The following is a 22,435-nucleotide window of genomic DNA, read 5'->3' on the forward strand; positions in this document are numbered from 1 at the left end:
GAAAGTAATCAGTCAGGACTGCCTCAGAGTTGATGAGAAGTCTTTAGACTGCCTTAGAAAGTAATTGTAGCTGTAGCTTGTCATGTATTGATGTGGGTCAGGAATTTATAGGTGAGAGCAGAAGGCAAGAACCTGGTTGGGAATTTTTAGCCAAGAAACAATTGTTTTTTTGTCCCACTATGGCAGTTTTCTGGTAGAGGCTTTCATGCAATTCTGGTAGTCGTTAGTATGAACTCAATTATCATTTACTGGGGATTGACATTCTGAGAAGCATGCTTTAGTTGTATTCAGCCAAGGAGTTTTGATGGAAGATTGAAGACTACATACGCCCTAATCCTATATAAGAAGAGAGAAAAAGAAATGTTTGGGGGATCATAGTATTATTGGTCATCCATAAGAAGCAAAGAGAGCAAAACTTTTTTCTTTTTCTTCCTCTTGGCTGTACAAAATGGGCATATCATTCAGCCCACATGACGGAATGGGTTATTTACGTTACAGTTGAACCTGCACAATGAAATTTGTCCAGACTCTGCATCACAGCATCAGCATTTTTCCTCCATTCATCCTACTCTACACAAACAATCTAGGATCTATATATGTGAACTACGTGAATTGGCAGATCATGAGCTTGAAAAGCTGAAGATCCATTCATTTGGTTGGTTAGAGTGAGACAGTGAGATCTTTTAGCTGGACCCATCCATAGGCACACCGGTCACGCAATTCCTGTGCCACTGATGCTGCCAATTTGACAGCTGATCGGACTTTGGACAGTTCTTTCTCAAATGACATTCTAGCACTGATCTCTAACTGCAAAACCCATCAGAAAAAGCAGAAGATATAGATTAATCTACTTGGGACAGTCTATTCATTCAATAAGAAAAATAAACACATTAGGAAGGCAGGAAAATAACCTTTTCAATGCACCGTGTAGCATCCAAAATGTGGCAGAAATATGCAAGCTGCTTGTACAGATCTGCTTCTGTATACTGTATCAAAACAAATTGTCAAGTTTGTAATATGCAAATACAGAATACACATTTTAAGCCAGGAAAGAAAATAAAACCCATGATGGGATAAGATATGGACCTGTCTTATAAGGTGACCATTACACTGAGGGTAGTTTGGACATACAGTTCCTCTCTCTGAGTCACCAATCACCCGCAGGTTAAGTCTACGAGTGGTGTACTTGCAAGTCTCATCATCACACTGGAATGACACAATTAATGATTAATCAGATCAAAGTCAAGTCCAAAAGCTTGTTAGTTGCACTCTAAGAGCAAGATAAAATCAGTCATCAGTAATCACCATCATTAAGCCCTTGTAATACATTGAGATAAACCCTTCTGCTTGCCTTTTAACCTGTGATGATGTATGTGAAATCAATTAAAATTTGGTAAATTAATAAAGACAATTGTACAAATCTAATTTCATGAAACAGCAAGACTATAATTACTTGGTTAGCTATCATTGCCGGAGATATTCTACTTCCATCACCCTCATCAGGACACTTTGGGCATTGCAATTTCTTCCAGAAATTACTGCTTGACTCTTCTGCTTGTGGCCCTACTGGCTTTTCACTATTTAAATTCCATAGCCAACTGAACACTGCAGGACACTCAAAAGTACTGCTGCAGGATGGACATGATAACCACAAAGGCTGACAGCCACGGAATCTGTAGTTTCATTGCATCAAAACACAGCCATCAAAATTGAGTATGGCATACAGACCAGTCATGATCCGGACAGTAGAAAACCTTACCTCTCACCATCCTCTAGAGAATGCAAGAGTGAGGCAGATGGATCCTTGTTGATGACTTCGCTGACTTTGCTTTGGAACTACACAACAATAACTTGCGTCAGTTACACATGCCACACCAAGTAATACATCTAACATTGGTTGACCAGAGAATGAGATGAAAACCTCAGTAAGCCACACACAAAAAGGGGGGGGGGGGGGGGGAAGAATAAGAAGAAAATGAGATGCAAACCTTGGATGAGTCAAGCCCCAGACAATCAGCCAAGCGTTCTGGGCTTGTCCCTTGAATGGAAGCACATAAACGTGATACTACAGGATGGATCTGCATAGAGACCCCAACTTAACCATTTGAGCAGATATAAATGAGAATCATCCACTAGATGGCTGAAAAACCACAGGGTATGAAGGAAACCTGCTGTGACAAGTAATAGTCAATGTCAATTATCCAGTTTCCATTGTCCCTCTTCAACTCATCAGGATGCCTAGCCCGCTGAGCTATCCCCACAGAAGAACTGGAACCAGCTCCCTGTCCACAGCAATTGCATATATTCTTGTAACACATTTAAATATGATGGCAGTGCAATATCGTTTCTTTGAAAGTTAAAATATTGTATAACAGTTTATGATACCGGCTCGCAGCAAATGACATAAGGGACAGTATCCCCAGAAGAACACCCAGAGGAGTAGCCAGTTTGCCTCAATCTAAGTGCCACCTAGAGGATACAACCAAATGAAAAATTATTACGTTAGAAACTCCAATAGTATCATTGGTCAAACAATATACATGGCCTTAAAAATCATTGAGAGGACCCACTTGCACATGAGGTTGGTTTCTAGCATCTGAGTAGGCCTCTGGTGGCTTTGTCAATGTCTTTGTGATGACATACTTCTCAAGTGCAACTTCCCCATTCCTCATTTCCTCCTGTACCTGTTTCCCAACAAAAGTAATAAATAAGAAAAATAATCTAAAAAACAGATTAACTCATTAATTTGTAAGTGGAATTCAACGTTTACAATCTTCCACTTTACAGTACCTGTTTCAAACTACTTCGCACCCACTAAAACAAAATTAAACCAACTTGAAGCTTTAATTTTTAGATGACTAGCCAAAATATAGACAAAAAGAGTTGACAGAACGGTAAGTATCCATGTAGCCGACCCAAATATTTGGGATGAGGCTGAGTTACTGCTTTGCATGGGCTAAGTTACATTTTTTCCTTGGCTCTAAAAAGTTATAGACATTCAAACAGCTTAAAGGAATAACAGGTTCTCCATCATACAGCATGCAAAAAACTGCACAATTTATAAATTATAGCTTGCAATCCACATAAGAAACTGGCATTACCTTCATGAGAGAGCTATGAATTGACTCAACAACATCCTCACAGGAACTGTAATAGGCAAGAGATGACATTCAGTGACAAATTACAAAAATATTCTTTCTGTGCTCGCTATTACATTAGCAGAGATAAAAGCTAAAAAGAACAAAAATGCATACCCCCCAGACAATATTTTGCCCAAGCAAAAATCCCCTACTTCCTTTGATAGTAAACTCCAGTCACGTCGGACCATGTCAAGCCCTTTACGTTCAATGACCTGCTCCAGCATGGTAAACAAAACTGGTGTACATCAAGAGGGACATATTATAAGTGTGATTCCATAAAAATTGACTGGAGGTGTTCTAATTGTAACCTCATATGGCATCCCATCCTTAAACTGCACTTTAACTGCTGCATATTTCTTCTTCTTCAGAAGCAACATTCTCTTGTATATGCCATCAAGATCAATCTCTAGACATCGATACTTCTTGTTGACCTATACACAAAAATGAGAGATCATAGTAACATATAGAACATCTCAAAACCAAAATAAGTGCATCCAAGATTTCAAGTGTCATACAAGAGAAAAGATAGGGGTGATTTCTAGACAACCTCAATGAATCATTATAGCCATGCAATCAACAATCTAGTATTAGGAAATGCTGTTTGTTGGACTATATTAGAGGTTGACACACATAGTATTCTTAATTGTTTTGGTCATCTGTTCAGGTCGAATATGAACTGTGAGATTTCAGACAGTGTATCCTTTGGATAGATGATCCAAAAATCTTTTGTATCATCACATGCAAAGTGTTTGATCAATAATGAGAGTTTGCTGCACCCAACCCACCCTCCCCCCAGCTTTTTCTTGGGAAATAAATACTGATAGAAGCTAAGAATATACATAGGAGTTCTGAAAAAGAAAATACAGTTGGCTGTAGACACAGCAGTGCCAACTTTGCAAGAGTTCTTACATAGGAATCAAAGGAATTTACAAGGATATCCCATCATGTACACAAAAAAAAAAAAACTGGTGCACCAAAATTGCTCGATACTCAGTTAAGCTGCAAATATTCCTTTTCTCAAGAAAATCCAGGTTATATTAAGAGAAACTTTCATCTTTGGTTTTACTAGAAGTAACTTCAGGATTGTACCATTAGTTACTACAACTTACCATCAATCAGTAATATGTAGTCACTATCAACCAAACACTTATTTAGTACCACCTAAAACTGGGAAAAATACCTCTTGCCTAACTTTTTCTGCAATTGATTTGATCTTTGCAACATCATCAAGTCCAGTATAGATCATTATTGAATCTGTATCTCCATATATGACCTACAAAATTCAAGAAAACTTTGAGACCCACCTCGGATTGGGTGATTTTGGATCACTATCACTTCATCAAGAAATTCAAAGAAATAACATCAATCTCATTCATCAACTTCATACCTCTAAACCCAAATTGTTCTGAACAAGATCTACTGTACTTTGTAGAATCTCCCTTCCCTATGGAACAACTCATATGTTTAGTATAGCAACCACAAGCTTACCCCCAAAAAGTAGAAACTCTATTCCTCATTGTGGACTTAAAAACAGCATTATCTTACTTGTGCTGTAATAAGCTCAGCAAGTGGCTTTGCGTAAAATCTTGAGTTGGAAAACCCTAGGCATCCGTACATACTGTATTGCAGATAGTGTCATGTGAAATTTGGTTGTGGATCAAAAGAAGAAGAAAAATGAGGTGCAAGAAAAAAAATTTAAGCACACACCTGTTTGCAGTGAGCTTTAGAGCCTGTTGCTGAATGTCAAGCTGCTGAAAATCAAGACCTGATGCCTTCTTAAGCCAGCGTTTAACCATTCTCCTCCTTTCAACCAAATCCTTCAGCAACTACAATTGAGAATGAGGGAACAAGGACTTTCAGTGCATGGAGTTGCAAATTCATAAGGGATAATGCCAACTAAAAAGCTGTTATAGTAAACTGTTATAGTGTATGGCATACCTGAAACTTTTACAAACCAGTCATATTTACTGACAAACAATTTACTAGGTGAGCTTACAAAAGTTACGAGAGACATATTGACAAGTGAAGGGATGACATATGTAACACCCTCGTTACACATACTCATACACCAACAATGACAGAAATAATGAAATGCCAGTTTCTTATCAGCTCAACACATAGTTGTCTATGTCATTTCACTCCATTACAGGAAAAATTCCCAAATTCTCTTCCTTAATGTGAAACATAAGCACCTTCACATGCTGGGTAATCTGTTGAGCCCAAGTACAGAAAAAATAAAAATGCAAATAAGGCACTCAATGGCAACCAAACAAGAGACAAATGTGGCATGATGAAATAAAATCAATTGGTTTTGGAGCTTTTTTATTGTTGAGTTGCACTATCTCATTCCAAACTATGTGTGCCCTCCTGTTGGCAGTATTGTAGCATCCAAGCAGAACAGTTTTTAGTATGAAATCCAAAATTTCTTGCACTTATTATGGAGTGCAGCAGCCTCACCCAATATGCCCAGCACTAAGGAATTTATCTTTTAAATTATTCCATTTCATAATATTTTGGTGTCATTTGAATTGTAAGCCATGCGACAGTATAAACAAACTGTTACAAAAGTTATTGTTAGATCAGTGACAGAAGTTGCCCTTGTTACATGTATAATATGATAGTCTTTATTCATGAACAAAGTCTGATGAACTTTCAATTTTCCTAAAAGTATATTTCCTTTTTCAGTAAGGAAAAAAATTATATTATATGGTCCACTACCACCTGAAATAAGCTACATGTTAAGAAAGTGCTTCCAAGAAAAGAGCCCTAAAAGCAAAAGGAAAATACACATGTCCACCAATAGCAATAAACAACGATGCGGTAAGATTAACAAAATTGATTTTTGGATCATGCCATCTCACCATATATTAAAGCGAAAAAAAGAATACTGTAATCTAGCAGTTACAACCAGAAAAACCCTAATATACACAAAAAGTACATAATATTTGCAGCCCCATCCATCCCCAAATATTATTTCATTTCAACAACATTACCAAGGATGAACATAACTATTACTATTACTAGCTTATGCAGGGAAAGGGGATGAAGTATAGGATCCAGCTATGGAACTACAAGCAATCCTGAAAGGCTTGACATTGTGAATTGAGAGGGGATTTATGGAGGTGTCAATTTGTTCTGATTCCCAGCTAGCCATTGATATTATCAATGGAAAATTCAGGGGCCTTGTAGAGTACAAGGAAGGAAATGGATCAGCCGAAAGGCTAATCTACCTGGTGAAAGGGAGTTCAGGTGACCTGCCAGCTTCATGGCAGCAGTCAAATTGACTAGTGGCCTGCTGGAGTAGACACTAGAGGAGCTTCTAGCTGAGTTGCCAGACCTGATCCAGGATGCAGATTGTCATCTGCTTTACAGGTTGTAATTGGATGTTTTAACATACTTGGGAATTGGGATAATGGTTAGAAGGGAATGCCTTTCTTGGTTAAATTCCTCCCCCCCCCCCCCTTGGGGATTCTAGGAGGCTGCCTTCTATATTACTATCTCTCTGATTCAAAGCTTACTTACAACCAAAAATAAAAAATTAGATGTACAAAAATGAATCTTCGCCACCTATCTTTATAATAAAGTCAGCAGTTTAAACACAAATGGATATCATTAAAATATACGGAATATGTAGAACAGCTTTGGATGGAGTAAAACAAAATCTAGCTGAGGATGGTAGGAGTATTATACTTCAGACCAGGCTAGGCAAACCAAACCAGATTAAAATTGGGTTTTGTTAGGATTTAAGCCAGCTCAACCCAATCTTCAACCGAACTAGTTGTTTTTGTCTTTTCAATTTTATTTGTACACAAAAATATTTAAGAAAGATAAACGGTAAACAAACTTTGTAGATGCTAATTATGTGAGGAAAATATATCTCATACAATTATACCAACTTGCTCCCCCCCCCCCCCCCCCCCCAACCAAAACAAAAAACAAAAAAAATGTTGATCCAGTCTGACGTAAATCTTGGGGTTTGATTGGAATACTTTAGATTAAGCATCTGGTAAGGTTAATCATTCAGCCATTCTCATTAGGATTTGGTTCCTGCAGACCCAACAAACCAAGCTAGACACCCTAACCACAAGTAAGCCTTAGGAATTGCATACGCTTGCAAAAAGCTGACACAAGAATGCAGATGCTAAATCTATCTCAAACAACACTGCAGAACAAAAATATGTCAGAAAATTAAAACAAAAGAAGTACCAAATCTGACCAGAAACAAAAAACTCCTTCAAGGCCCTTACCCTTCCCAATTCAATTTTATTCCATTGAATTAAAGTGTGCAATGACTCACTAAAATGATATAATGATCTTCATACTAATCATTTATCTAATGGCGAAAACATAATTTTGACAATAATTATTGAAGTGGTTGTACCTCAGGTAGAACTCCAGTAGTTTGACTAGAAGGTAATCGTGGAACCATTCCATCAGAGAATCTTTCAACTGTTGTGAAGCAGATATTGTATTCCTATAAAGCATTAGAAAAAGAAAGTCATGAGAAAAATATAATGGCACTAGTATGCTATGGAATTGTGTTTTGGGTCAAAATGCACAACATGTAAAAGAACTGACACAATAATATTAGAAAATAACCTGAATGATTGACGGATATAGACTATTGAAATCTAGAAGTAATATGTACTTGTCGTATAAACCTCTTTTGGGTTCTAAAACCAACCCGCCAGCATAGGCAGGACCTTTTTTTCCTTTTCCCTCATCAACTTGTTGACCCAAGTCCTCAAAATTCGCAACATTGTTATCCAAATCATCAATATCTCCATCCTCTGCCCCATTTATTCTCCGTTTAGTTGGTTTTATCTCCTTCGCACGTGCAGATATCTTGTCTGGGACAATATACTTCTTCAAGTGGAATGCATGCAACAAAAGGTATTCCACTCTTTGTGCCCTAGCACCCTGAAAGAGCAGGGTTGGACTTCTGGGTTAATCCTCAAATGTATGCTCCAACAAAAAGAACCAATAAATTATCTGAGAAGTTACCTGGAGAGTTTTGCTCCAAAGATTACCACTATTATTGGTCAACTGTCGTGTAAGGGGAAGAATACTCAAATGAAACATCAGTTCCAAGGATAACCATGCATCAGTCTCACCACACTCAACCTGATTCAATTACAGATACAACATTAGAGATCAATATACACCCCCACAAAGATTTTAAAGCTAGACTTTCCATTGATCAAATTTCTATGATAAGTTTTTAATAATTATGGATCTGCTTGCATGTGTGCTTAGATGAGTAAGAAGAAGAATAACCATAAGAAAACGAAAGAGTACGCAGCATAAGAACCTACAAGTTCCACAAGAGATTCTGACGTTTGAAACATTGCAGGAATATCATGTGGAGTGATCTCTTTCCGTTCTTTATTCAGCTGGGTCCTTGCAAGTTGTGTCAAAGAATAGCTCACCTGGAAGAAAGAGGTCCAAATGCTTCAAGGGGTTAACAAAATATGTCATAGCATTAACTTCACATTGTGGTCATCACAATGTAGGCAAAACCTGCATCTCTTGGAATTGGTCATCACATTGTTCCATTGAAACCAATGGAAACTAGATGATTGAACCTCTCCATGTTTTGTTCGGCACATTGAGCTTGTCAAAAAAAGAAAAAAAAGAAGCTGGTTGAGCTAAACAATGAACTGACCCATCAAAGGCTCAATGCACAATTTCATCTTCAAAATGTCAAGTACAACTTCCTTCATTTGGAAACTGTGCTGGTGACATGGGGGTTTAGATGACAGATGACACAACAAAAGTAAATAGTAAGCTTGTTCAAACTTTACCTCCTTTAATAGGTCGCGTGAGCATAAATAGGTGTCACATAAGAGGCGGCCTGCAATACAGGACATGATCCCTGGACTTGCTCCAGACCCAAAAATGGTGCTTCCCTTTGTTAGTTTAGGCATACCAGACCGCTTAAGGCGGCCAATTTTGGACCACATGTTGCTCGACACCTTGCAAGCCTTCACAATAAGATTTTAAATTGTAAGCATTCTTATTATAGAAATACAAAAACAACCTGAATATGCATGTACTGAGGAGGTTTTAGAGTGGGGAGGGGGAAAGAACAAGTAAGGGTCTTCAGCAGTTTTAATGTGTCAGTGCATTTAATATGCAACAGGTGGATCATCATTCTAAGGATATGAAGAAAGAGAAAACATTGGTATTTCAGCCCTGCCATGCACAGGTGGGTCACATTCTCGTAGGACTATGAATCTTGCAAAGAGATGGGGCAAACTAAAATGCTATCTTCATGAGTACAATATGGTAGTGAATACGAACAGAATTATTATATTTATTACATTAAATTTCATGGAAAAGCAGTGGTGAATGCTTTTGATACATCCACAGCAAGTCCTTCCATATGGATACAGAAGTGGCTCATTATTATTATACTTATATGCAATTAAAAGAAGATTTTCTAGTGTGGCATACTCCAACTCAAACTTAGGAATTTGCTAAATACATTAATACCATTCAACATCAGAGAATTTAACTACTGTTCATACGATGAAATGCTTACCTGGGCTCTGTGGAGAAGAACATCCAAGTCAAACCCAGAAATGTTGTGCCCAACAAGAACATCACTATCTAATTTGTATAGTTCAGCCATCAGACGATTTAATAAGGCTCTTTCACTGCAATTAAAAGAAAATGGTTAAAATAATGAAAAGTTGGATGAGTACAACTGAAATATTTATAGATACTGAAATATTTTTATTTTGAGTAGAAAATGAAAACTTCAAATAAAAACATTATTTGCATGAAATGCTTGCCTGCTTTCAAACGTCAAAACAGTAGATCCAGCCTTTGCATTTCTATCGGTAACTTCTTTGGTAAAACCCATTGGAAATATGCCTCCTTCAAGCTTGCGGACAACTGAAAAATGGCTAAGAACCCCAGCTTTTTTCCATTCTGATGCTGCCATGGGAGAGTCAATCTGAAAGAGAACAAGTACAAGTAAAAATCATCAAATATTTAATTCATCCAAAATGAAAGTTTTACAGCACTAAGAGAATAATATTATCAAACTAAATCATGGCTGGAAAATCAAACAAGTCATGAGCAGGCCAAATTTTGTGTTAGGATCAACAGGTTCCAATTGAGGTCATCCTAGAGGCCTAAAGGGCCACAAATGGGTTCAGACTTCAGATTATGGTTTTCCAGTCTAGACAAGGATATTCATTCTTTAACCATTCCTGTGGTCATAGTGGGGGGGGGGAGTTGAGGGGTGATTTGGCCCTACCATCAGACTTTTAAAATTGGAGGGAACATAGGTGTACACCAACTTGCTTTTCAATTCTTTTTTATTTATTTATAAATATTCGGGTTATAGTGTACAAGAGTTGCCTTTCTGTAATTAGTAACGCACAAATAAAGGAGGAAAAAAGTTGTGGTATTCTAACTACAAAACTCAATGATTAAAATTGGTCATATACCAACAGAACTACTGGCTATAGACCTACCTTGACCTTGCAACAGCTAATGAGAGAAGCGGAGACAATCTCGTTTACAGTCTGGTTTTCGTTGAGGATAGTCTTGAGATTTATTGCTGAAACAATTACTGGAGGAATTTCCGGCATCAACTTTGATGAAGTTGCACGGATGTCTTTGGGGCAATCAACTGTAACTTCATATTTGCACCAGCTCACCTAACAAGAGCTTAGAATTAGACAAATAAATTTAAAACCAAAAACAAATATGCATAAGTGGACTATTTGAGAATTAATTAAACAGTAAGATCAGTACAATAGAAAACCTCACCCGCTGAGCTGCTGGACAGATGCCAAATTTTGAAATTGACAACCAGGAAGGCCCCTTTATTTTCCTTTTGATTAGAAACAACTCCAGAGCACTACACAGAACAAAGTTAGTCCATATTCTATTTAGACCAACCCAATCCCACCCAGAAGAAAATTCTGTAATCAGTAGAGAAGTCCATATATCAACAGATAATCAAATAAAAAGGTAATGATTGCAGAGCAAATAATTCATGCCCAGTATGAACATAATAAAATTCATTAGGTCTAGCCTATGTATAATTTGCAATGACGTTCAAGGAACTACGAAGGAAAGCATTCACAAAAAGAAAAGCATAAATGATGGGTCATTGCATGCAGTTCTTCAAGCTTGTTTCCATACCTTTGATCTAGAGTGGTGTCACATAAATCAAAAAGCATTGAATTCTGATACTTGACAAGATGTAATTAAAACATAGAAAACCACAAATTTCTAGTGGACTGTCTTAATCCTAAATAGCATATACTGATTCGAGGATTGTTAAAAAGATTTGACTTTGAAAAATAGAAAACACACAAAGCTCAATAACATACAGTATTTGTACATGGAGGGATAGAAGCCTGTTATACTATTGTGCACCTAAAAATATGCTTGGTATTAAACTTGTTTGATGAGACAATCTAACAAAATCAGAAATTAGAGCATCACAAAGCAGATAGCCAACAAAAGAAACATTAAGCAATCACCAGATCAACCTCATCTGCATGTTCTAATACCCTAAATGATATGAGACCATCTTTATGAAGGTCCACTTCCAATTCGGTAGCATATTCACTCCAAAGGGGAAGGGGGGGGGGGGGAAGCACTTCTCTGTCCTGTTCTTTTAATTGGAAGAATATCCTCTGACAACTGAGCCATGTTTTATTTTGCGAGTGTCATTTTGTGATGCCCCTTGCAAGCCTAGATACAAAGTTGAATGCATTAGGTTTGGCAGATTGCAGTCAAAAACCTTTAGCCCAGACCCTCAAATGTGAAAATTGAGAATCAATGTATGCACCACCTTACAGTTTGGTTATTCATTAGAATCAAGTTACAGTATCCAAACCCGGGTGCAGAGTTATACAAGCATGGCTAAGAATTTCTCGTAAGTGACACATAATCGGAATTTATTTAATAATGGATCTTGATGATTCCCTATTAGGACCTTTAGCTGGGAACACAATGCACAAGTACTTCACAGCAGCCCACCAATTTAGTTCAAGTAGAAACCTATATGCTTATAAACTTATAAACATATAATTGTATCAACATGGAAAGATTTTAACATTCTAAACCTTCTAGATCAAATAATATGTGATATAGACTAGTCAGCAAACCATTCCTGTAAAAAGGTCCACTAAGACTAATATGGCAGCCGCAGTTCAGAATGGACTAAGATGTTCACAAGACATGCATATCAAGTACAAGGAAATAGATATGGCTGCTTATACCTGCTATGTGTTCCAAGCAGTGCAGAGAATTTTTTTCCTTTGAGATCAGAAGGAAGTGGTGGATCCTACATTGTCATTCAGAAGGAACAACTTTAAGGACGTTTTATATTTTAAACAGAAATAACAATTAATATACAAAGAATGTAAATTTCACAAGCCTTCAGTGTAACAAATACTAATTTCTACACACGCTTATTCTTCTACTTAAGCACCATGTACGGGAGATCTTGTGATCTCTAATTGCAAGGAAAACAAAAGTACATTGTTGGCAAAATAAGTTTAACTTGGTTAGGTAAATTACCTTGAATGGATAGTTGATCTTGAGAAAATAATGCTCACCAACAGGTATATCAGAACGTTCAAATGCATAGCTCCTCTGCAGCATGTCAAAGTAACTTAAAGAATAATTATGCCACATAAACATAAGGGTGCTAGTTACTTTGCATTTAAATATTTAATGTTTGATTATTTTGTTTTTATCCATCCTTGTCTTTAGGGATAGTTTTATTATAAAGTTATTAAGTCATGGCGAGAGTGGGTTGTGCAAATCACTGGGGTGAGCCAAAAACAGAAAATTGTAATTGCCATTTAAGGGAGATAATGGAAATAAAATGGAGGACTAGGCATTATTTATTAATCCCGAGGTTGTCTCGACAGAGAATACATGGCATCCCAATTGATCTAAGACGTGCAGTGACATTTCTGTAAAGGCCCCCAACCCCTATCCCCTACTCCCCCCCCCCCCCCTCCAACTCTCTCCTCTCCTTTTTCCCCTTATTTTCCCCTCTTCTCTTATATATCTGGTGTATACCTTTTGTATTTATTTTATTTTCTCCTCAAATCATTTGAGAACCTAACAGTGGGGAAAAACATTATTGATGCAAATGCACCAACATGTGAAATTAGTAAACAAACAATATTCCCAAACAACAAAATTAATTGCACTTAATTACCTTAACTGGAGCCATGCTAAAAGTAGACACATTGAGATCTAACAACTTCTGTGCTATTTCATTTTTTAACTCAAATGCCATCTCCTAACAAAGACAAAAGCAGAAGATCGTCAAGACAAAGACTGTATTGCTAGGCAGCTTAAACATCTTCACTTTTGCAAATAAACAATATAAAAGTATATACTTGCAGCTTTGTCCGAAAAATTGCTGGTGAAATGCGGGAGTCGGAAACACCTTTCTCAAGCTCCATGGTAACGTCATCTTGAAAAATGGAACCATTCGGGACTGCATAGACACACCTCTGCATGTTCTTTACAACCACGCAACAGCTCTGATAGGTGGTACCAACTTTAACCTTAACACATTGACAGATGCCAGCAGTCAAATGGCTTCCCATCAAATTGCAACAAGAGTGGAAAGAACCAAGCATATAGTCCAAAAGCAATATAAAAAAGAGACTTCAGTTGGCCACAGACATTCACATATTCACATGGAGAAAACCTATCAGCAATTTTTATATTTTGACAAAGATGCAATAAAAGATACTGCTACAAAGATTCTTTCCAATTTCAAACCTTAGCCACCATGCATAAAAAATCAGCAAAACCTAAAAGAGAAAAGGTGCGTACCCAGGCAATACATGAATGAAGACTAGAGGTAATACGATGAACCACATAGTTGAATAGCTGAAGAATCAAAAGGATCTTTCACATGTGTTCTAAGGGAGTGTGTACTAGTAGCCTACTAGCCCCTTTTTTTTTTGGGTGTGAATAGAAGCCTACTAGCCTTTCTAGGATTAGACTCACATATCTCCAGAGAATTAGAGATCTCTTGCACCAATTTTCTAAAGAGTGGGCATCAGTAACCCTGCATCTATAATAATAAAAACATAACTCAAATATCTAGGCATTTATCAGAACTACTTGGTTGGTTACATGAATTCTGTTCATCCCAGTCTGCCCTATCTGAAATCATCAGGGTAGCGTGTGTACTAGTAGCCTCCCAGCCCCTCTTTTTTTTGGGTGTGGATAGAAGCCTGCTAGCCTTTCTAGGATTAGACTCACATATCTACAGAGAATCAGAGATCTCTTGCACCAATTTTCTAAAGAGTAGGCATTGGTAACCCTGCATCTATAATAATCAAAACATAACTCAAATATCTAAGCATTTATCAGAACTACTTGGTTGGTTACATGAATTCTGTTCATCCCAGGCTGCCCTATCTGAAATCTTCAGGGTAGCCAGTGTTTCAGGCTCCCATAACTGTGGATCGGGGAAGGGTCATACCTATGTGGCCTTACCCCTACTTTAACAAGGAGGCTGTTTCCAAACTCAAACTTAAGCAACCTATCAGTTGCACCAAGACCCATCCTCACTGAAATACATAACCTGTTAAAAGCAAAGCATCTATTTTCTCCCTTTGTTTATTAGGTACAGTTGTGTTGTACTTAGTAGGTTCTGGTTTGCTATTGATAGATATACTAAATACAAGTTTCTTTGGTTTTGTGTAGTCTAATCATTATCTTGGAATGATAGAATCACTGTAGCACTGGCATAAGAAAAGGAAGACATCTTGCGAAGTAGACACAGAACTGCAAAATTAGAAATAACGCGTATAGTAATTGCAATAGATATTTTGGGGCGATGATAAGTCACAATTGGGTTTTATAAAAACCAAAGTAATGTTTATGGTCTTAATAATCCACCTGGGAATTTAGGATACGTTGGAAAGTGCATGTTGACGAAAGAAAAGAAAATAAACGAGATTCAAGTACCTTTCCAGAAAGATATATGGTGCCCATATTGGCACCGTAGATTTCCTCGTAAGCATCAATTATGTAGAAGAGCATAGATCCATTGGAGTCGAGCGAAAATTCCGACTTATCTTCACCATTAGGGCAAGCAGTCGCTTCTTTTTCGTTGCCAATGGCATTCTCGTTTTCTCCACCACGTACTGCTCGCCACCCAGCTGTGGCACTCAATGCAGGGTTGTCCACTTTGATCTTTGCATTGAGAGAAAACGCCTCCTCTCTCTTCACAGGTTCTGCTTTTGCTTCGACGGTAGCAGGCTTCATCTCCGCAGCCACCGCGGTAGGGGCTAAAGATTCTTGTTGCTGTGGAAATGAATCAGAACCCACTTCAGGGTTCAAAACAATTTTATCTTTTGATTCCCTGGACTCGTCCTTCCCATTATCCATATCAAAATTTTCTTGGAAATTTGCAGGGGGACCAACATCTGCAACCTGGGGTACTCCAGGCTTTACCATGAAATCGGCACTAACATATTTCTCACTCATAACCTGAGCCACAGGTACAAAATTAGTCGAGCTTAGCTGAGATCTTCTCTGTCCCCTTCTTCGCCTCTCTCTGTCAGCTTCATCTGGAGCAAATTCAGCAATCACGTCGTCGACAATGCTGTCAGTGGACAATCCTTTGAGTCCATCTTCCTTGTTCTTCTTGAACACTGAAGAAGTAAACATCGACGAGATGCGCTGGTTCCCCATAAGAGCAGCCGCAGCGGAAAAAGAAGAGGGTTTCGTAGGTGGATTTTTTCTCTCGGTTTTTTTCTTCTTAGGCTTTTCGTTTTCCCCTTCAGATTCATCTGAGGATGGAGGAAGACCGGCCCGAGACCAATCTTCTTCCTGCCCATCGTCCCCATATCCTAGACCATCATCATCAACGATAAATCCGCGAACTTCCTCGCGGCGTTTGGCAACAAGGGCAGCGTAATCGTCTTCAGCAACTGTGTCATAGATCGGATCCTCCATCTTGATCTGGAATCCAGCCTCGGAACGCCGACCGCCACTGCGGAGAGCTTTGAGACGCTGAAGGGCTTCGACACGGGCGGTAGCATCGGCACCTCTGTTTCTACGCCGGCCGGCAACAATGGGTTCGTCCGCCATGTCTCTCTTTGTCTCGCTTCCCTCCCTCTGTACAGTGTGTAGATCAGATCATCGACGGAAGTGTGCTTTGCAGAGTTAACTGCGACGAATGGCGGGAAAACCCTCTCAACTTTCGCGCCAAGAGTGTGGATTTAGCAAATCATATATCAGCCGTCCGATCCCCATAAGACGTTTCCTGTCCGCTTTCCATGGTATGCTAATGGGCCACGCTTCGGCTTTAGAGTTTGATGTATTTGAAAATATTTATATAATATTCATTAATTCTAAGGTTGCATTTGTTTGCTGGAATAAAGGTGAGGTAGAAAAATTCTTTAAAAAAAATGTAGATTCCTTGCTTTTCCCTTAAAATCCCAAAATGTTACGTTGTTTGTTTGTTTGGGGTGGGAAAGTGAGAGAGTTTGGTGATGTGAAAGCTCAATTTTCTCACCACAAACCATTTTAAAATTTCATATATTTTGTGGGACTTTGTGAGAAAGTTGGGAAAATTAAAAAATGGAACCCATCACTATTATTTTTTCACAAAATTATTTCTTTTTTCTTTCTCTCTCACCCCACTACACATGAGGCCCATGTTTTTTTTTTCCACCCCACCTTTGCAAACAAACGCAACCTAAGAGTAAAGGATGGTTCGTTAAATAAATAAAAAAGATAAGAGATGGCTCACTTGGTGAAAAACTAACTCTTCTAGGTAAGAAGGTTCGAATACCCTCGGGGCCGGGGACAAACCCCACCTTTTAACTATTTATGCTTTCATTCTAAAAGACAGAAAGAACTAGAGGTATCTAGCTTATAGCTTACAAGCATCTGATAGCTAGGGTATAGGGTCCAATCTGTGACAAATCTACACCACCGAGCAAGAGAGTGGGCAATTGAATTTTTCTCTCTAGAGATAAATGAAGAAAACCCAACCGTTAATATTTCATATAATTATGTTTTCATACTAATGTGGTATAAAATAGTTCTAACGTTGAATATGATAGTTTTTGTATAACCATCCGTTGTCGTCCAATGGTTCGGATATCTGTCAACTACGTTTGGTATTACATGTCCAGATACCTTCTCTCATGCCTAGTGCCATTTTGGTCCGCATATCTTTCTCCCCGGGAATGTCATTCCTCACATCATTTAAGCCGTCTTTTGGAATGTCATTCTTTAAGTTTATGCTCATCTACATATGTTGGGGCGGAGCGGGCGGAGGAGAACTGGAGGGGGAAAAGGGGCAAGGGAACCCCAAGGCCACAGAATAAAAAAAAGAGAGCACAAAAAAGGAAAAAGAAAAGGAGGAGAGAGAGAAAGAAAGGAAAAGAGGAACGAGGGAGAAAGGAAAAAAGGCAACACAAATGGAGCGGGAAAAAAAAGAAAAAAGAAGAAAGGAAACCGAGAGAAAAAAGAAAGAAAAGGAGAGAAAAGGGGACGGAGTAGAAGGAAAACAACCAAACATGGATTGAAGAAACAAGAAGAGATTAGAAACAAATACACTTAGTAAATTTTTATTTTTAATTTTGGAGGGGGCAAATAGGGTATTCACATTTAAAGATAGGAAATAAGAAAAAAAGTTTCAATTAAAAGGGGCCTGGCCCCGCCCAACGTGGTTGGGCGGATGCCTTTCACGTTCAATTCCCAACAATGGAAACTTAATAATTATTTAAACAAAAGGAAAAAGATTGATTTTAATCATTTTGTTTGTGTCATTATCATACTAAAATATCCTTTCAATTTAGGGTAGTTTGTGATTTTAGAAAAAAATATTTAACTTCCCAAAGAAGAGGAAAGCTAAGTAATATCATCCAATTAAGAAGGTGTTACCATTTAGTCAACTAAGAAGGGAAGTAAATGCAAGGTCCGACATGTCAACCTGTGTTGCCGTGTTGGTGCCTGGCGACACAGGCCAACATATTGGGCGATTTTTTGAGGGGGTTCGATGAAAAATCGACCCCCTGTTTCGAAAAGCATTTGGAGTCATTTTTGCCTAAAATTTGATATGGCGCCTAATTTGAAGCTAATAAACACATCGAGAGTATTATTTTGACATAAAACATCACCTAAACTAATGTTTTTAATCGACCCATGTTCGACTATATGCGGGCGAAAACCTCGAAACTAGAAATCTGAAAACTCATATAAACCAAATCATATAAAGTCTACAGTTTATTATACAAGTACATAGAGTCGTTCAATCATATAAAATCTCCAACTCTCAATTCCAAGTATTGTGCCTAGGTGAATCAAACTCCATTTGATGGTGTTGTCTCTAATGATCCCCCAAGAAACTCACATATTGATCCCATCTCATACGTTTCTGATAATGCTTCAGAATAATCATCAATTGCAGCTTTATAGTGGTCATCTTCTGCCTCCAACAGAACTCCCATGTGAGAGAAGTGAGAATTTGGCTCTCCCTAATGATGTATATATATCCCTTACATGTTCCCCTTAGAAAGGAGAAAAAAAAAAAAAAAAAAGCACATTGTATTCACAAGTTTGATAGAAAGAAAATCACATGTCATGATCTGATGATCCTAGAGCCTTGCATTGGGTGGAGTTACATTTGGGCCCAGGGGCCATGCACCCCGGCTCCCCTCATTTTTTTTTAATTTTTTTCTTTTCAATTCTTAAAAATTTACTTGGTTGTCCTCTTTAACATGTGAAATATCAACACTTGCAACCCTCTCCCCCCATTTTTTGAAAATTTTCTCCATTTCCTCTCTAAAATTTTAAAATTCTCTCTTTTGACATCTTTTCTATGTATGAAATTTCAATATTAGGCTTCCATAAGAATTTTTTTTTAACGATTAAGATAATTTGTAGACACCTCATTGTGATTTGTGTGAAATATTGGTATTTAATATTTGATCCCTTTTGATGTTAAATCCAGTTTCTATCCCTAGAGCCCATCAAACATGCTTCAGAGAGAAGAAGGAAAATGTTGGGTCAACTGCATGATTGAATCGGAAATAAGACAACGAAAGGGCTTTGCTTCTTCATCCGCTGCTGGGGGTGATGACTGATGAGTGATGACGAACCAGACAAACAATCCACAAGCGGAACGGCCCGCCATAAGACTTGTGGATACCCTGTCATGAAATTGTGAGCCGTTGGATTCGCATCTACTTACAGCTTGTAACTGAATAACTGATTCACTGGGGCCCACCGAACCGTTTCTCTTGTAGCAGGAGAGTCAACATTTCCTCCCCAAGAGACAAGAGTCTCTCTTTCACCCTATTTGAAGAACGGAAGTGTGACAATCCATTTGCATGACTGTCTTCTGGATCAACCTATTGATCTTTACAGAAAGAAAGAAAGAATAGAGAAGAGATCATCTTCGCTTCAACCCTGAAGTAACATATCGATCTTTCTGTGTTTTCAGTTTTAGCAATCCAGCAGCAAGAATGCAAGAAAATCCCAACGAGGGAGAGCTTCACAGTGTGGATGAGCCACCGAATAGTAGTTCTTCGTCAGAAGAATTTTTTTCGCCCCACGCTTCTTATGAGCAGCTGAGCCGATCTGTTTCTGGAGAGATTACGAGTGATTCTTATCTTTTATTGCCGGAGACAAATACAGGCGCAGGCTTTCTTGAAGAGTTGTGTTCCCATAAATGGTGTCTCTTTAGTTCTGTTGCTGGAGTCATTATTCTGTACCTTCTCGTTTCTTTGATTCTTGACAATGTCAGTAAACATCAGAAGCCTGTTATCACAATGGAGGTACAAAATCTATTTCTTTTATTCTATGTTTCTTTTTCCATTCTTGGGTTCTTCAAATCTAGCGAAGAGTTATTTCTCTGAAATGGGCTATATTTGGATGATTTTGCAGAGCATTACATTCAACCACTTCACCGTTTCAGTCGGTTCTGATCTCGCAGGACTTGAAACCTATTTGGCCTCCGTGAACTCCACTGTTAAGTTCACATACCGCAACACTGCAACACTTTTCCGGGTTAAAGTAACAATGTCAAAACCCCTGAATCTGAATTTCTTAGAGCTCACGCTTGCCACTGGAAACGTAAGCTACAAAATTCTTTTAAATTAAATCAATTATATGCAGAATTCCATCTGGGTTCGTCCCTCTTTATTCTGATTTTCTGTTTTCTTTTTTCTTTTCTTTTTTTGTCTTTTGGGGTCAAATGGATATTGCAGATGAAGGATTTTTATCAATCAAAGAAAAGCCAGAGAACGGTGGCAGTGGAGGTGTCTGGAAACCAGAATATTCCAATGCATAGTGCTCCACGGAGTTTCATTAGTTTTGGAGAAATGTCGATGGTGCCTCTGAACCTTGGCTTTGCGGTGCATTCAAGAGGTCTGGGTTCACTAGTTAAACCTCAATTCGACAGGAACATCTACTGCTCGGTCATCTTTGAACCCAAGAAGCTCGAAGTTCCTCTGTCGCTCCACAATTGTACACAAAACTAAAATTTGTTTCCAGAATCTCAGAAGAGCAACGCTGGTCTAGCTCCCTTGTAAATCAGAAAACGAAAAGTTTAGAGATGGGAGAGAAAGGGAGAGGAATTTTGTTTTGTATCCATTAATTGATTAAATTGTCCTGGTTAGTATTGATTTGCAGTTCTTTTTAATCTTTGAATGGATAGAAACTCTACTGCAGAAGACTTCAAACGTGTCCCTGTGCCAAACACCCTTAAACATACTTAAACCCTTTTGTTCATTTTATATTCATAAATTTACCTTATTATTTATTTTATATTCATAAATTTATAGAGCAGATTACGAAATTAATTCTATTACAAAAGTCCCCTTCTTCCTACACCCCTAGTTTTAAACATTAAAAGACATACTTTAAACCCTATTGAATCTTAATCCAAGTTTATAAAAGATAGATAGTCACTTTCAAGGGTGAACAGACTTTTTTTCTAAGAGACTTTCAGTAAACTACTTAAAAAATTTTGCTCTATCAAGATTCAAGATGTAGTGTTTAAATATGAAAATTTTTAAAGTTCTATTAATAGTCCAGCCAAGTTTATGATTTTAATTTCATTTCGAAATACACAGTTGTTTTAAAAACCCATGACAACTTGTTCAAATTCCACTTGTAATAACTACATAAGAATACACAAAAGTGAGACAGAGAAGTTGAAAATAGTATCTCCATATTAACAGAAAGGGGATCAGAGGAAAGTAAAAAATAGACGAGTAATGCTCTCTCTTCCTCATTTAAATAGAAAGGGCACCTGGGATCAACCAGAAGCCAATGTTTAAGAATCCCGTTCACTGGAATTCCTTCATGAAATATACGGCAGAAGAAATTTTCCAAAAAAGGCACCACCAATGGTGGACTCGGAAGGTGGGGGGTGATGAACAAGTTGTTGAAAACTGGCAGCCATTTTTAGTTCAGCTGCCCACTCTTACTAAAGAAGAACATGCTCAAGGGAATTAAGAAGAAGAGGAGTACAATATTGCTAGAAACAAACCAAGGGAAAAAAATTAGGCCACCTTAAAAATTTGGGCATACTAAAATTGTTGCTTATGTATTGTCTGTTGCAAATACAATTGAATGAAGGATGGATTAAGGGGAGAGCTTGAGGCATAGAGATCTTGCATGAAGTTTGCAAACGTATAAGCAATGGCATGAGGTTTATTCAGAGTTACCCCATTGTCAATAATATTATCAATTTTTTTTTGCTTAGGTTGTTGAATTTTATAGGAGAGAGTCACCATTAGAGATGTACATACTAATGATTTTGGTACCAAAAAACGCTTCTTCTCTGCCTCCAAAATCCAAGATAACCTTTCCTTTCGAATCTGGATTGGTGGAGTTTTCAAGCACATCAATCTTTGAAACTATATTCTCAAAAAAGGTTGTTAATGCTACCAAAAGTTTAATGGCTCTAGGATAAAAGGAAGCAAGAGAGATTTGTTGGCTTACCATTCAATGGTGAGCTTTCATCACTTACCCAGACCCTTGTAATTGAGTTAGGGAAATCTGGATGATATCTCCACGAATTTTGAAAATGGAAGAATTTCCTGCTTTCACTAGTTGGAGAGTGAGTAGCAGTCCATTGTGGTCCGATCCTGTAGCCGGCAGTTTGAGGCCGCTACATGTGAGAAGAATGAGAGCCAAAGTGGGTTGGCCATAATGTGATCCAGCTTTTCCTTTGGTTAGATTGGGTGGTTTTTGCCGGTTGGTCCAGGTGTAATAAACCCCATGGGCAGGAATTTCTTCCATTGAAAGAGATTTTT

The 22,435-nt window shown here is 38.0% G+C and overlaps 2 protein-coding genes across 2 annotated transcripts; one reads left to right on the top strand and one right to left on the bottom strand.

Moving 5' to 3' along the window:
• Positions 1-53: 53 nt before the first annotated feature.
• On the bottom strand, positions 54-16,274 carry ICU2 (DNA-directed DNA polymerase). Its single transcript, XM_089157446.1, has 31 exons — positions 15,120-16,274; positions 13,529-13,699; positions 13,345-13,428; positions 12,693-12,767; positions 12,392-12,456; positions 10,921-11,016; positions 10,628-10,808; positions 9,938-10,101; positions 9,685-9,799; positions 8,945-9,124; positions 8,456-8,569; positions 8,145-8,264; positions 7,740-8,060; positions 7,522-7,614; positions 4,848-4,966; positions 4,686-4,758; positions 4,528-4,584; positions 4,321-4,413; positions 3,449-3,571; positions 3,255-3,352; positions 3,102-3,147; positions 2,571-2,684; positions 2,386-2,469; positions 2,169-2,282; positions 1,989-2,078; positions 1,760-1,836; positions 1,454-1,673; positions 1,306-1,359; positions 1,087-1,206; positions 912-986; positions 54-807 (listed from the first exon to the last, which is right to left on the bottom strand). Exons 1-31 carry the CDS (start codon positions 16,245-16,247, stop codon positions 661-663), a joined length of 4,611 nt encoding a protein of 1,536 aa, XP_089013572.1. The 5' UTR covers positions 16,248-16,274; the 3' UTR covers positions 54-660.
• A 3,362-nt stretch (positions 16,275-19,636) lies between these two features.
• Positions 19,637-20,653, top strand: LOC149016296 (uncharacterized). Its single transcript, XM_089156721.1, has 3 exons — positions 19,637-19,948; positions 20,058-20,246; positions 20,381-20,653. The coding sequence occupies exons 1-3, from the start codon at positions 19,637-19,639 to the stop codon at positions 20,651-20,653; spliced, it is 774 nt and encodes a 257-aa protein (XP_089012847.1).
• Positions 20,654-22,435: the final 1,782 nt, after the last annotated feature.

Source organism: Hakea prostrata, chromosome 5 (genome assembly GCF_041222555.1).
Source record: "Hakea prostrata isolate BN-2017 chromosome 5, UWA_Hpros_2, whole genome shotgun sequence".
NCBI lineage: Eukaryota > Viridiplantae > Streptophyta > Magnoliopsida > Proteales > Proteaceae > Hakea > Hakea prostrata.

Bases quoted from the DNA above. Each gene is read 5' to 3' on its own strand.
- LOC149016296 (XM_089156721.1), top strand. From the start codon at position 19,637: ATGCAAGAAAATCCCAACGAGGGAGAGCTTCACAGTGTGGATGAGCCA. The intron at 19,949-20,057 runs GTACAAAATCTA...ATGATTTTGCAG, and splicing joins AGCCTGTTATCACAATGGAG to AGCATTACATTCAACCACTT. The intron at 20,247-20,380 runs GTAAGCTACAAA...TGGATATTGCAG, and splicing joins TCACGCTTGCCACTGGAAAC to ATGAAGGATTTTTATCAATC.
- ICU2 (XM_089157446.1), bottom strand. From the start codon at position 16,247: ATGGCGGACGAACCCATTGTTGCCGGCCGGCGTAGAAACAGAGGTGCC. The intron at 13,700-15,119 runs GTACTTGAATCT...CAATGTGTTAAG, and splicing joins CCATATATCTTTCTGGAAAG to GTTAAAGTTGGTACCACCTA. The intron at 2,079-2,168 runs GTTTCCTTCATA...GTCTCTATGCAG, and splicing joins ACTATTACTTGTCACAGCAG to ATCCATCCTGTAGTATCACG.